The 15,612-nt window shown below is 38.5% G+C and overlaps 1 protein-coding gene across 1 annotated transcript in view; it reads right to left on the reverse strand.

The window, feature by feature from the left end:
- Positions 1-5,126: 5,126 nt before the first annotated feature.
- Positions 5,127-15,612, reverse strand: part of LOC106534352 (eukaryotic translation initiation factor 5A-1) — a 14,968-nt gene continuing 4,482 nt past the window's right edge. The window contains exons 4-5 of the mRNA XM_014030961.1: positions 10,502-10,633; positions 5,127-8,439 (exon numbers count right to left, since the gene is read on the reverse strand). Of these exons, the coding sequence (XP_013886415.1) occupies positions 8,380-8,439; positions 10,502-10,633 (192 nt within the window). The 3' untranslated portion in view covers positions 5,127-8,379. The remainder of the gene's footprint in view (positions 8,440-10,501; positions 10,634-15,612) is intronic.

Here is a 15,612-nt window from a genome sequence, read left to right on the forward strand (position 1 = left end):
GGAATAAAAGTCTATCTCTAAGGAAAAAGTAAGAAAAAATTGACTGAAAGCTAAAAGTATTAAAAGTCTGGCTAAAATGTAAATGTAGCAAAACTAAATTTAAAAGTACCAACTAAAAATAATGTATCATGGCCAGCTAAAAACATAAAAAATAGTGAAGCAGATTTTAAAGAGAACATTTTGTTTGTATTTTGTTTTTTTTTAAGAGATCTCAATGTAATTCCACAGGAAAAATATCAATATATTAAGTTACATATTTGGAAAAACGTAAAAGTTCTAAAAAATAAAAGGCTAGAGCACTCCTGAATGAGCTGATTGTTTTATGTAAATGGTTATAACAGTAGAAAGTATTCAAAAATAGCAAATAGCAAAAAGTGTACAAACCACCACCCAGGAGACATGCTTGTCTCTACATTGGCCAGAGGCTCTTATCAATGACAAAATCATTACAAATGTTTCACTAGAGGAGCAAAAAGAAGCAATATCTTGTTCCATCAAACCTAAAAAACAAACCCATAAAACCCCAGCCCAGTCTGGATATTTTAACCGTTAAGTCATTGACTGACTCTTCCACATAAGATCTTTTTTTTCACAGACTTCACAGTGATATGAGAGTATATCTAAAATAGAAACAGCATGCTGTGAGCCTCTTTCTCAAATGAACACATCTGTTAACACGGCTGTTTCAGAAGAAACTCCCCTTCTGTGCTTAATCACACGTTCTGCTCACACAGAGGGAGCCGAGGACCACGTCCCACACTCACGTTTTGAAAATCAATCGACGATTTTAAAACCTTGCTGTGTGAGCCGGGCATGACGAGAAAATGAACTACCTGGCCTGTTCTCAGCACACAGTTCAAAAGCCTGCCTCTCTGATGAGCTAGAGATGCATAAGTGCCGCTGACATAGGCAGTTTACATTTTTGAAAGGCGCCATCGTCGTAAAAGAAGTGAAAACATTTAACACATCATAAAGCAAAAAATCTAATTAAAAAAGGCTAATATGACCCAGGACTGTTAAACAGCTGGAATCCTGCATCAGACAAGAATGTGTTGCTGCCATCCAGTTTTAAACTAAAAAAAAAATCTTGGTTTAAACATTTGAGATGTTTGTTTCATTGTGAAAAAAAAAAGATTTTATGAAGATTTGCAAATTATTGTATTTTCTGTACATTTTGCACACCACTCCAACACTATGAGATGATCGCTTATATTTCCTCATCTTAACCCATCCTATGGTTGTCGCCAACGTTCACCTTTTTACCCCCATCCTGCACAAAAACATGGAAATGCTTGTCTCTCAGTGGGACTGAAGCACATGAAAGGAACATTAAATACCTCCGACCGTCATCCATCAATCTTCCAAATCTACAGTGAAAAGTGCTCCTTTGTTCTTTTTTCTTTAGTTGCAAAAATCTGGACTCCATATATTTTATATTTAATACCACCTGAGCACCATTTCATCATCATCTGCAAGAAAGTGGTGTCTGCATTCTTAAATATTAAGGAAAATAAGCTCATTTTAACTGAAACCTTTGTTATTTAGTTATGGGGTAATGAAAACAGTGCAACATTTTGCTTAGTGATGCTTGTGAAAAAAATTGCTAAACTCAAGAGAAACTCAAGGAAGCACTAGATTGTTTTTTTCCCCAAAAAAACTTTTAGACTTTCTCACGGACACACGTAGATGAGCAGTTAATCCCACAAAGTTTCAATAAAAGCACAGTTCACACTGATGCTTTGATCTCGTCTCTCCCCGTCTCCTGCTGCTTTGAGAAACAGATCCTGCAGTTACATAAAGGCCCGGTCTACGCTCGACCCTACCTCAATGTTGATGAATGCAGCCAGTGTGTGTGCATGTGTGTGTGCATGTGTGTGTGTGTGTGTGTGAAAAACACTGTTTTCCATGACTTTACAAGACAAACCTTTTGCCCCCAAAACTCCCATCAGGAATGAAACCGTTTCAAGCGCTTTCAGCTCTCCCATCAATCAGCCAGGATTCCAGCAGATTTGCTGTCTGAATAGTTGTGTGGAACAACGTTTAGAGGGATCCCCGATTAGTTGTAACATTAGACTTTATTTGATAAACATTTATTTTAACTGTAAAATAAAGACTGTAAAAATACTGTAAGGATGCTCAGTTTTTCTAATTTTTAAACTAAAAGTTTAAAAATGTAATTACATGGACGGGGCCATTTTATTTAAACGCAAAGCATTCTGGGTAAATGATGACGTGGATAGGTCCTCGGTGCGAGGCTGCTAGCGAGCTATATCCACCCTGAAGGTTAATCTTGGACAATATCTGATGATCGACTCTTTTAAATGAAACCAGAGAGCGTTGACAGAGAGGAGAAGGTATGACTCAGCCTGGAACTGAAAATATGGATGGAGGACAACAAAGCTGCTTCATGGAAGAACCTCAGCTTAGCCTGTTAGCTTTAGCCCTGACGCTATCACCATATATATGTATTAGCTCAGCGCTACACATTCTCCTCTCGTCACTGAGGTCCTCCATCCACATGACAGAGAGAAGAAAATAGAAATGACTCAGCCTGTAACTGAAAATATGGATGGAGGACCACAGATTAGCTTGTTTGTCGTGCTAGCACCGAGCTAATATATATAAGGCAATATAGCATCGGCACTAGCACGAAGGCTAACAGGCTAAGCTGAGGTTCTTCTTCCATGAAGCAGCTCTGTTGTCCTCCATCCATATTTTCAGTTCCAGGCTGAGTCATTTCTACCTTCTCCTCTCTGTCAACGCTCTCTGGTTTCATTTAAAAGAGTCGATCATCAGATATTGTCCAAGATTAACCTTCAGGGTGGATAWAGCTCGCTAGCAGCCTCGCACCGATGACCTAGTTGATGTCATCATTTACCCAGAATGCTTTGCGTGTAAACAAAATGGCTCCGTCCGTATTTAAATATATTTTAAAAAATTTACAAAACTAAACATCCTACAGTATTTTACAGTCTTTATTTTACAGTTAAAATAAATGTTAATCAAATACAGTTTAATGTTACAACTAATCGTGGATCCCTTTAAAAGTTCAGCCAATCCTCTGGACGATCCCAGATTCACTTTCCATGTGAGCCCTGGAACAGTAGAGAGACTGAAACAGGAGTTGGAGTTTTACTCTAATGCCACAAAGTCTGCCAGCTTTGGGAGGTGACTCCATGTGTCGCTCTCTGGGAAGCATCTGTGTTTCTACAGGCGGGAGGATGGATGTCATCTGTGAAGTGCGCCGAATATAATTCATCAAAACATTCAAACATAGTGCCTATTTGTGGGAGACAAGACTGAAAGGTTTACCTCGGTTGATAAAAAGGAACTATGAGAAATTGCATTCAGAACCAGTGTGAGCAGTGAAGTGTCCACAAATATGGCATAAATACAGGTTTAAAGGTAAATGACTGAAACATGTCTGACAACTCACAACAAGTTGATATAAAAATATTAATTGCCATTGTTTGTCACAATTACCATGTAGTTTTACTGATGCAAAAAAATAAAAATTAAGCTTTAAAATGTTGACATAAAATAAAACATTTTGAACTCATTTCTAACGTGTTATTTTAAAATGTGTTGTTTTATTGCCACCTGCTGCACATCTGACAGAACAGCACCTGGAGGAGCAAAAAAAATCCTGTTTGCCTTCTTTCATTTTTGTTTTGGCCACACGTAAATGTTTCAGATCAGCTAACCCACAGTATCAGACAAAATTATTTGAATAAATACGAAACAGTTTGATGACCTGTGGTAAAATGTTTTCATTAGACATCAGAAAAAAATGAATTTAAAAACGTAAGAACTTAGCTTAAAAAAAATGAAAATCTTTTATGAATGTGTTAACATAATAAATCTGAAAAAAAAAAAAAAGCATTGATCAGGTTTTTAATCTCTGCTCCTTGTGTGCCAACAGTACAATGTAATGATGAGTTAGGTCATGTATAGTTGAAGCAATGTTAGACATATGACTGTTAAACAAGTGGCAAAAGCTTTTTCTCTTAAAAATATTGTTAAAAAGTTGTCTGGTCCTATTCTTTTGGACCCAGGGTCCCATCACGACAGATCCTTTTACATCCCAATTATTTAAATGGTAAATGGATTTATGTAATGCTTTTCTATCCATCCAGGATAGTCAGTTTTTTAATCTGTCCTCATTTACACAGCATTTTACTCTCTACAAAGCTAGCCTGCATAAATCATTCTATAGAGACTAATCAGTGCTTATATCACACACTGATGGGACACATCAGAGGCAGTGGAGGTTCAGTGTTTTGCCCAAGAACACTTCAACATGTGACWGAAAAGTGGTGGAATCTAACCCTCAACTGTCTCAGTGGAGGATRATTGACCATGTCCTGATGCATCTCAGTAATCCAGGTAAAAAATCAAAAAGATCGGGGAAACAAGGCAGCCACTGTTCAAAAGAATGTCCCAACACAGACGAGCTACATCTAAYGGCCAGAACTCTGCAGTTTTCACTCATTTACAGGCCAGCGGTCACTCTTTCAGAGATGAGGATGTTCTCATTCTTGATAGAGAGGAACGTTGGTTTGAGAGAGGAGTAAAAGAAGCCATTTTTGTGAAGAAAGACCGTCCATCATTAAACAGAGGTGGAGGCCTCCGTTTTCAGTTGTCCCCCTCCTACAGTGCTGCTATTGCCAGTATCACTCCACCCCTGTTAACGATAGGTGTTAATTAGGTGTCAATGATAGCCATGTGATGTGAGTATCAGTCACATGGAGGCAGGGCTTAAAAGCCTGAATTTTGCCTGAAACTCTCAGACTGAAGAAGTCTCTTGGAGGAGAGACGAAACGTTTCATTARAGAAGAACCCGTCCAGAAGACCTATACTATTTTTTTCTTTTTGATGACTCGACTAGTTTACAAAAAATGAAATAATTTAAATGACTAAAATAAGCATTTTGCGTTTCCCATAGGTTTTTTGCATACAAGTCTGTGCTGAGCAGCTGGATATTAATTCATAAATTTATCGATCAGACCTGAGCCTTACATATTAAAAACAAATCAATATGTTTCAAGTAAATATGTATTATTGCCTCTTTTTTAGGAAATTTTTCCACAGGTGCATGTATCAATAATAAATAAGCAGAACAGCTGTGAGTTTGATTAACATCTGTACAGTATTTTATTTGTTAAAAGATAAGTTCCTGCAGTTTACATACAACAGGTTATGTTTAACATTCTTTACACATATTACTTTCCAGTTATTGTGAGGCGGTAAAGACTGAAACTTTGAACAGATTTATTCAGAAAATTAAACTGGGCCCTTTATCTGACCCTACAGCCAAAGCCTGGTGACAAAGTAACACAACAAGGCTCTTTCACAAAACACTTCAAGCCGACACCGAGACGCCTTTGGTGTGATTTGTTAAAGGACTGAGGCAGGAATGGTCGACATCTGAAAGAAGCCAACTTCACGGCTCAACAGTGTCAAGTTGTGATGTCAGTCGCAGCGACAAACCAGAATACGCAACAGATTTTATATGTAATACTCTAAATTAACACAAGGCTCAAGGACTATATGGGCCATCTGATTCATCACAATGTAGATATGAATAACTCTGAAGAGTTATAGACGTCAAAAATCAAATGACTTCATATTAATAATAGAAATAAACTGAAGTGTGAAGGTTGTTGTTGACACCTCTAACTGTACCGTCTCACTGAGTTGTTGACAAGTTGGTGAGCAACAAAAGTTTCCACTGTGTGTTGAAACATTTGCAGCGTTGTATTGTGGGCAACATGCATAAAGCTCAGATTGAAAGCCGTGAACATAAAAATATGTCGGTTTTAAAAACTGGCTGAGCAACAAAGCAGCTACATGGTTCGCTGGTCCCTTCATCACGAGCACTCAGAATTCAGTTACTGCAACTAAACATTTACCCCCCACCCACCCCTCCCTGCTTTAAGTTGTCAACTAGTCTCCAACACAGACAGCAGCTCATGTTTACCAACACAGCTGTCTACAAGACTAAAAACAGTAGAAACTGAAGGCTGTGGGTTTCATGACGCTAAAACCTCCATCACTCTTAAATCAGCATTTTTTTGTTCACCTGGTTCTCAGATCTTGTATGAATGAAACATATTTTATATACGAGCCGATAATCATTAAAAAAATCCTCTGAATAGCACTTGATATAAACTGTGGGGTGATTAGAGATCCTCACCTTTAATAAACACGACTCTGTTGATTCAATGATGCCAGCTTCTTTAATCAGTCGGCACATGTGTGAACGTGCAGCCTGACAGGTGATTTATGGTCAGGAGCAGCCTTCGGATGGGTTTGTCTCTGCAGCCACATGACACAACTGTTCTGTGAAAGAGCCTAAATGTTCCTGCTTTGCTGCTCTGTAAGGGCCTTCAATTGATGACGGTTTGCACAGTTCGTGCGTGGAATACAGTCATATGGCTTTACCTTTTGCCCTTGTACTCTACAGTACTGCTGTTCTGTATTCTAACATATTTGGACACAAATAAAAAAGGAAGAAGGAAAGTTGGAAGTGGCTTTTCTTAGGCCACAGTACATTATTACATAGAGAAAACATCACACTCTGAATAATACTGGAATGATGAGAAAAGATGCAACTAACAGCAACCAGCGGACTACATTTATGTCCTGATGGAATTTAAAAAGAAATATTTAGACAAGAAAAATAACAGACCAGCTGCTGTTGACCACACCTAAAGCTCAACAGAGTACTTTCAAATGTCAAAAAATTAAAAAAAAATAAAAAAAACCTGTGTGTTCGTCCAGATTTGGGAAGTTTATCACCTTTTAGCAGAACTCTGATGTCATCAACATCATGTAAACATGTTCCTTACTTGTTGTAAAGGAAATGGATTCTGCTGCAAAACAAAAACAAAAAACTTATCTACATGTATTTGCCTTACTGAGCTTTTAACAGCTGTTTTGCAAGAACACAGGTTCGTTTACTAAAATTTTGTAAAATATTGCTTTTTTTATCCCCATAAACTGAATAAATTGCCCACTAGTCTGAATCATTCCTGCTGCTGAACGACAGTAATTTGTAGTTTCTGAGCACATGCATTCATGAAAGTCTTGCTTCTTCACAAAATCCAAATGCTTTAGTGAAAACACAGGAAACCATGACGAATAGATGCAGTGCTTTAAATATGTCGTTAATAAGAAATATGTCATTCATGGTAGGGGGGAGGGGGGAAACTGACATGCTTTTACAAATGCAGGTTCTCTAACAACCAGATGAATGAAGAGCATGTAAATGTATTTCAACTAATATTGCTTAAAAACAGACAAATTAACTTTTCATTTAATAAAAAAAACTGCAATATTTTGTATAAACTGATGAGTGCAACTTGTGCACAACATCCATAAATGTGCCATTTAGTGGCAAATAGGTCTGCAACTGTTTAACTCTTTAAAGTTCTTCACACCTCCCTGATGAAACCCAAACAGTGACTTAATGGTAACAGTCATTAACCCATTAACTACCCTTTAAAGTAGGTTAAATTACATAAAACTAAATGCCTTCTCATTACCACATTTCTCTCTTCCTGTAGCATTCTGTTGCTACATTTGCTTTGAACAAGTTTGCAATTAAACTCAAAAGTTTGAGATTACAATGTGGAACAGAAAAGGTTCTCAATGCTTTTTTTTTCTTCAAAATAATTTCTCTATATTTGTCAGCTTGTAAAAGGCCTCAAGTGAAAATAAAGTTTTATAGCATAGAAGAGAAAACGGTCCCACCCAACCTCCTCTGTCCCAAACTGTTGGGCTGCTGAGACCCCGAGATGTCAGCTAGAAAGGACTAACCACTGAGACCGGGCTACATGCAGTAGAAAACTTGCTCTTAGTGAAGCTTTAAATAAAATGATGCTGCTTGCATGAATACGTAGTTCCTAAGGCATGAGCTGTGCACATGTGGATGAATTTGTAATCAGTGGTGTGAAGGCGTGATCCTGCGATTAAGGTAACATGCATTCTCTGAGAGGTAAACTAAATAGGTAACATGCCTGGGGTGCAGTGTCCTCCTGCAGACATTTGAAATCAACTATTTTAGAAGGAATGCGCCCAAAAAGCAAACCTCCAGACTGATAGGAATGTTATGCATTGCTGGAAGGTGGTCCGAAATACTTAAAATAATAGCAGTATGTGCTGAAAATGGTGCTCAGCAAGCTGTGGGGAGGGCAGAACCATTGACTGAGGAGAATAGCACTCTGGCCTTTGAGGTACGGTTGAAGCTGACCCAGTCTGGTGTCCAGATTACAGCTGTCAGCAAGTGGAGATGTGGGGGTGAAGGCCAGTAGCTTTGGTGAAGCTTCTAAACCAGGAAGGACAAAAGGAAGGTGAGGTCTCCAACGCTGTCCGGGACTAAGTCATGTTCTTAGTGCCAACTACACGCTCTTCATCCACAGCTTTCAACACCGAGACCTGAAAAGGGAAAAATAATTATAAGTATTGTTTTGAGTTTGTTTTTTTATTCAAAAATTAAAAAGGCCTAATGTTCCTTGAAGGCACAGGTGTCAAATTCTGGTCCGAGGGCCGCTCTCCTGCATGTTTTCCTGGTTTCCCTGCTTTAAACACACCTGATTGGTTTGAACGAGTCATTAACTGGTTCCTGCAGATTTACAAGAGGTTCAAACACTGAATCAAGTATGCTGCAGCAGAGAAACATGAGTTTCATGCAGGAGCAGCTCCATGTCACCTCCTGCCTTTCATGTCAGAGTGTAAGACCACCGTCATCTTATGTTGACAACTGGAGTTGTTTTAGTAAACCTTGAAAATGACGCTATGCATGATCTCACAATATCTCAGGATATATCTTTTAATGTTGTGAATGACTCCATTACTACAACATTAAATTTTACCTTCATTTCTGTTAAACTGAACAATCTATAGCCACATCTGTGCTGACTATTGTAAATCAGCTGTGGCAGCCATCTTAAAAGGCACAGTGTGTAGGATTTGTTGTTTTCAGCGACATCTAGTGGTTGAGTGGTTGAATCATCCTCCATGGTCCTCCCCCCACCCCCCGCTTCCAAACGCAAAGGAGTTGCTACGGTGTCTCTCAGGTGTCAAAAACCTTTGATAATTCCAACCGCGATGTCTACCAGCAGCTTCAGGGCTAGTGATGTTTCAAGTGGTAAGATTATGAGCTTTAATAAGTAAAATTATCCCAGCTACAATGACAGACAACAAATATTACATTTATAGTATTACAACTAAAGCCGTTTTTGATGCCGCCACCGCAGTTTGTCCTTCATGAGCCTTCGTAGACAAGATGGCGGTGCAAGATGGCGGCTGCCTGTGTGGCGACCCGCGACCATGGAGATATAAACAGCTTTTTATAAGGTAAAAATAATAAAACAAGGTCTTTGTCTGCACTGATTAGACATGTTTTTTTATTATTGTCATTAGTGATTATCTCAATTTCGGCTAAAAGACTTGACAAAATCCTACACACTGTGCCTTTAAGTAAGACTGTTAATGATGGATGCACCTTAAATAAACATATTCTGCACGGACCAATAAAATGGTTCAAGGGATATTTTGCTAACACAACACAGAGTTGACTTTGATAGTTAATGGCAAAATGTAAACATTTTAAAAATAATTTTAGGTAAATATTTGTAAAACTGACTGCACAGCCATTTAGTGTTTGTTTTTTTTTAAAGCCTGTTGGCCGTGGCACTCATCTTTATTTGTTTTGATTTCAAAAGTGAATAACTTGTAGATGTACTTTTAAGTCAGTGTTTCCCAAAGTTGGGGAAACATCAAGGTGGGGTCCTGAAAAGACTTTCGGAATTAATTATATTTTTCCTTACTTGTTACAAAGGAGTGAGTTTGGTATTTTTAAAATGGATAAATGTAGTATAAAAATATTGTTACTATGCCCATGTTTTGTTGACCTGATACAAATGTTTATCATCCAAAAATAGTTGGGGGCACAGGTCTCTGCTACTGTTATTTTGTGGGTCAGAAGCTGAAAAGTTTGGGAACCACTGCACTTTGGTTCCCAAAGTTGGGTTTGGGACCCAATTATGGGTCATGAAGCACCTTGGATAATCTCCAGAAATCAATTTAAAGGGTAATAAAATAATTGCTGATGTAATATTTTCCCTATAACTATTACAAAAACCAAAAATCAGTATAAATAAGTACTTATATTTGTGTACAAGCTGTTTAGATTGTCAAAAAGCCTGTGTTTTTAGGGTTATTAACAAAGTTCGTGTACGCAGACCAGTAATATTTGGGGTCACAAGCTTTTGCCATGGATATTTTGTGGGTCAGAAGATAAAAAGTTTGGGAACCACTGCTTTAAGTTATTACTTTGAATGTATCCGTTTAGTATTTCCCAAAATATTTTGCTACACAAACACAAAGACACAGGCAAACATTATTGCTCACTTTTTGGTTGTGTCAAACATTAAATTTTTCATGCTGTTCAACATTCACAACCATTATATTATCTTTGTAACTCACAGAAACTTACCATGAATTGTTCTCCATCACTGAACTTCTTCTCTATTTCTTTACCCAGGTCACCATCTGGCACTTTAAGGTCCTCTCTGGTTTCTCCATTGTCATCCATCAGAGACAGGAAGCCATCAGACACGTCGATCACCTAAATATATTCATAAAACACAAAGAAAAGAAAAACAGTTTATCAAACAGAGCAGTTAATATATTCAGTCAAATAGTCTGTTTTTTTTATTAAACTCAAACTTTGACAAGAGGATCTTTGTTAACAGCATCTTTAGTCTTTATGTAAAGTAGCAGGTTATGGATCTGAGTAGAAACTGGTGGATTACTTGGAATAAGTGGAAGAAAACAGAAGGCTGTTAAAATCGATTTATTCTCAAAACCTCAAGTGCTAAACTGATCTTAGTATTTGTCACTTTAACATGAAGGTTGTTATTAAAGGCACAGTGTGTAGGATTTCTTGTTTTCAGCGACATCTAGTGGTTGAGTGGTTGAATCATCCTCCATGGTCCTCCCCCCACCCCCCGCTTCCAAACGCAAAGGAGTTGCTACGGTGTCTCTCAGGTGTCAAAAACCTTTGATAATTCCAACCACGATGTCTACCAGCAACTTCAGGGCTAGTGATGTTTCAAGTGGTAAGATTATGAGCTTTAATAAGTAAAATTATCCCAGCTACAATGACAGACAACAAATATTACATTTAGAGTATTACAACTAAAACAGTTTTTGACACCGCCACCGCATTTTGTCCTTCATGAGCCTTCGTAGACAAGATGGCGGTAAAAGATGGCGGCTGCCTGTAGTGGCGACCTGCGACCATGGAGATATAAACAGCTTTTTATAAGGTAAAAATAATAAAACAAGGTCTTTATCTGCAATGATTAGACATGTTTTTTATTATTGTCATTAGTGATTATCTCAATTTCGGCTAAAAGAATTGACAAAATCCTACATACTGTGCCTTTAAGTACACTGATTTAAGTCATGTTTTCTCTTACTCTTTTTTATGATTTGGACACATCAGTACCTACGATGTCCTTATGCCTCTCAGTAATCCAGGTAAAAAAAAAATCTAAAAGAAAAAATAACTAGGAGGAACTACTTATTTTTTCTTTTTGATCATTACGTACAGTAGTTTGAAGTACTGTATGGTTAATTCAGGTTATAGTTTACTAAATAATACAATGATGCAATTAGATGATGTAACTTGCTCTTGCTTGTAACTTTGCTAAGGTTCCGTCCCACTACAAACTTTTAGACAACTTGTGGATATGTTTATGTTGAAGATAGAATTAAACAATTGTACTGGTAGCTTCATTTGGTTGTATACATACTATAATGCTATTGATTAGATCAAATATAAAGCCTGTACGAGTAATTTATTTGCAACAAAAGTTGGCATAAGTTATCTAAAATGTTAGTGTGAAAGGGCCAAGATATAAAACGTAGGAATAACAGTAACGTTAAGCTTTATGTCAATAGAAGTCAGTTTGTATATCGTACCATAACATCAATCTGACCATCTTGTAAACATGCGAAGAGGAATATTTCATTATACGTAATATTTTGACTTGAATCCCCAGAATTTTAACCATTTGTACAATAGCTAAAGTCTCCCTCAAACCGTCAACAAGAGAGAAACTGCACACATTCTGAACACAGGGACACACATGACAAGCATGCAAACACACTCACTCCTCCAGTCGATTTAGAAATGCTAATTACCCTATGTTCTTGTTTTGATTTGTGGAAGGAAACCACAGGATCTGCAGAAACCCACACATGAACAAAGAGAACATGCAAACTACATACATGTCATCTTGTACGGACTGTCTGTAAGTTATAAGGATTTTGTCATTTTGCAGGTATACAGACGTATAGAGTAATCCCACAGATTTTTTCAAAACCTCATTTTCAAATTTATCTAACATGTCAGAGCCTATAGGATGATTTAAATAACAATAAATAACATCAAACAGCCATCTTCCAACCTGTTCTGCCACTAGAAATAAGTTTTGAACTTGTCCGCTCTCCTTTCCTCCTGCTTCGCAGCAGGTGCTTTCATGTCCGCAGCCGACAGACCCCGCCCTGAGTTGTTCGGATTCTTTCCAAAATTTACGGATTTTTGAGGCTTTTTTAACAGGTAAACGTCCGAAAAGGCTGACATGTATGAAACAACACATAATCGGCCTTTCCCAATCAGTGGCTACTCCCTCCCCACTACACTCGTTGTGAAGCCCCCTCGCAGCTGAACGGAGTCCCCCTGATGGCGCTGTATACACCCTCTGCTTTTGAAACGGCCTCTCCTCACACCACCGGAACAGGAAGCTGTTGTCACCATGGTAACAGTCCAAGCTTTGGCAGCGAATGAGAACAAACGCTGTAAGATCGTCTAGAAAGTGCTTTTTTTTAAATAGACCAAAGCAAATATTTAATTAGGCCCACATTTCACAAAGTTTTCAGATATGACTGTATTTGTAACAGTGTGATAACTTGTCAAAACAACTGCACTTTTAACATTTTTAAAATCATTTTACTTTATTTCTTTTTTTTTCTTTCTTTCTTTTTAAATATGGACCAGGGTTCTGTGTCTTTAATAAAGTTTTAATTGAATTCAACATGATTTATGTGAAATTATATACGTTGGTGAGGTGTTTACTTAGTAAATATGTGTACAAATTAATATGTGGAACTTATATTTATACGTCCCGTCCATGTCGACCACTATTTGGTGCTGCACCTGCTGCTCAAGTCTGCATTGGATGCTGACTCGCTGTGGAGGGCTTAATAAGCCACTCGCCCTCATAATTGGTTTCAGATGAGATTTAATATGGAAAAAACTCTGCGGGAACGCGCAAACTGAGTGAGTAGGGAGTAGGGCGAGGGTGTAGCCACTGATTGGCTAAACCTAAACTGTTGGTGTGTTAACCATAGTACTACCTTTAGAGTAACTAAGGCAAAAGTAGTGCAGAGTAAAAACCAGCACCTCTCATGAAACAAATATTGCGCCATTTTAAAATTCAACACAGTTGTCAATAACCATAGATTTTGTTTAAAAACCCATTGGACAAAGACTACGATTAGTACTGGTCATAAGGAACCTTATAAATGTTTTTTCGGTAACTGCAATGCATGGCTGAAACACCTGGGGTCATTATTATATCTACTGATTGCTAAAGGGCTCGACACACGGGGAGCGACAAACTACAGCGATTAACGGCTGTCATCGCAGCCAGGGTGAAACCCGACACACGGGACGTGATAGCGATCGCAGCGTTGCGAATCGCGCTCTCAGVTCGCTTGTCTTCAYRAAATTTGATTGGTTCTTGACTCTGAAGGCGGGTGTGCATTACGGACGTGTAAACTAAAACCTTGCGATGCTAATGATGTTGAAAAACAAACACACATCAAGATACAGTTTTATGAGGAAAAACTTACCATAAACTTCACCCTGGTGCCAATAAATTCCCACAAAGCTTTTTAGTAATCACTTGATGAAAGTGTTAGCTAATGTTAATGTGTAGCATACTCTCCTCTCATTGGTCAGTCAATGAAACCCTCGCTGATTGGTTGTACGCTAAGTGACAGCGACAAAAGTTGAACATTTTTCAACTTTCATATGTCGCGTCGCAAGCTCGCGTGTGCACGTCTACGTGTACGAGCGCGAAATTTCACATGCACTATTTTTGCCGGTCGCTTAGCTGGAGGAGGGCAAGCGATTGCCGCCTCAACGCACAGGCTCCATAGGAAATGAATGGAGAGCGAGCGACGTCGCCTCCCGTGTGTCGAGCCCTTAAGACTGTAGTCTAAAAGAATAACACTAAGGAGGAGGAAGATGACAATAACAGAGCTGAACAGGCAGAACAAACAATGGGGGAAGAGATGAGAAAAAGAAAAAGAATTAAGATTGACTTCAAAACTGAGTGAGCATATGCAGACGGGGCAAAGCTGAGCTTTGTTTCCACAGCAACACTGCTGCAATTCAATGTAGGTTTTACTGAGTGAGTTTAGATTGTTGTGTTGGCCGTTTTAGTTCAGTCAGTTTATACATGGTCTCATAGATCAATGTTAAACAAACATCCTTTAAAGTATATTCGCAAAAATGACGTTAGGAGCAGTAAATAAATGAAGGGGAGTAAAAGCAACCCAACTACATACATAAGAGTTCATTTTGGCAAACTTCTTACACAACATAATCTATCAGTAAGATATTTCATCAGTTACATGGTTTATTTGACAGTGTTGAACGTTCAAATTCATGAAATCTTTTTTTAAACTGTAGGTAAGTTTAAGTTTGCCATTTTATTTTAACTGAAACCTTAAGAAAACATTTGCAATTCCAGACTCATTTATTTGCATTTTTCCATTTAAAATGACAAAAACTACTTATATTTTATTTTGTATTGTTTCATGTTTTCCATTTTCTGTCAGAGGAGCTGCAGCCCATCCGAAGAAAACCACATAGAATTTCAAGCGCAGCTCATTCAACTGTGGTTTTGAAACGACACACTTCTAATTTTAGAACAGCGTCAGCAATTGTGCGCCCAGTTCGGACATTGTTTGTAGCATCCATGTTGTGGTAGCATTAGCAACTCTGAAGGGTTTATTTTCACCACGATGCTCAGCAACGGTGGCTCGTGAAGTCCAAAAAAGGTGCACATTTCCTGTAGTTGGTTCGGTTCAAGGCCAGTCTGTATTCACACCAGAAGCGAAGCGCACCAGAGCTCATTTGGAAGCGGACCGAGACCTCCTCAAACGTGGGTCTCGGTCCGGTTGTTTGGTCAGCACCAGGTCTCACGAGTGTATTCACACCTGCTTAAAAATGTCTGGACCAACGGGGGAAACGAACCGTGGTCTGTTTAAAGGGATCCACGATTAGTTGTAACATTAGACTTTATGTGATAAACATTTATTTTAACTGTAAAATAAAGACTGTAAAAATACTGTAGGCTGTTTAGTTTTGTAAAACTATGGCTGTGTCCAAAACGACAGGCCGGGTCCTCCGGAGGACCCAGACTCCCCGGTCTCGGCAGGCCGGGTCCTTGGTAGACCAGGAAGACCGGAAAAAAAGAGGCTGTGGATTTGGACGGTCTAGCCTCCCCTCCTTACCCCGGCGTACGT

This window comes from Austrofundulus limnaeus, unplaced genomic scaffold (genome assembly GCF_001266775.1).
Source record: "Austrofundulus limnaeus strain Quisiro unplaced genomic scaffold, Austrofundulus_limnaeus-1.0 Scaffold1149, whole genome shotgun sequence".
Classification (NCBI taxonomy): domain Eukaryota; kingdom Metazoa; phylum Chordata; class Actinopteri; order Cyprinodontiformes; family Rivulidae; genus Austrofundulus; species Austrofundulus limnaeus.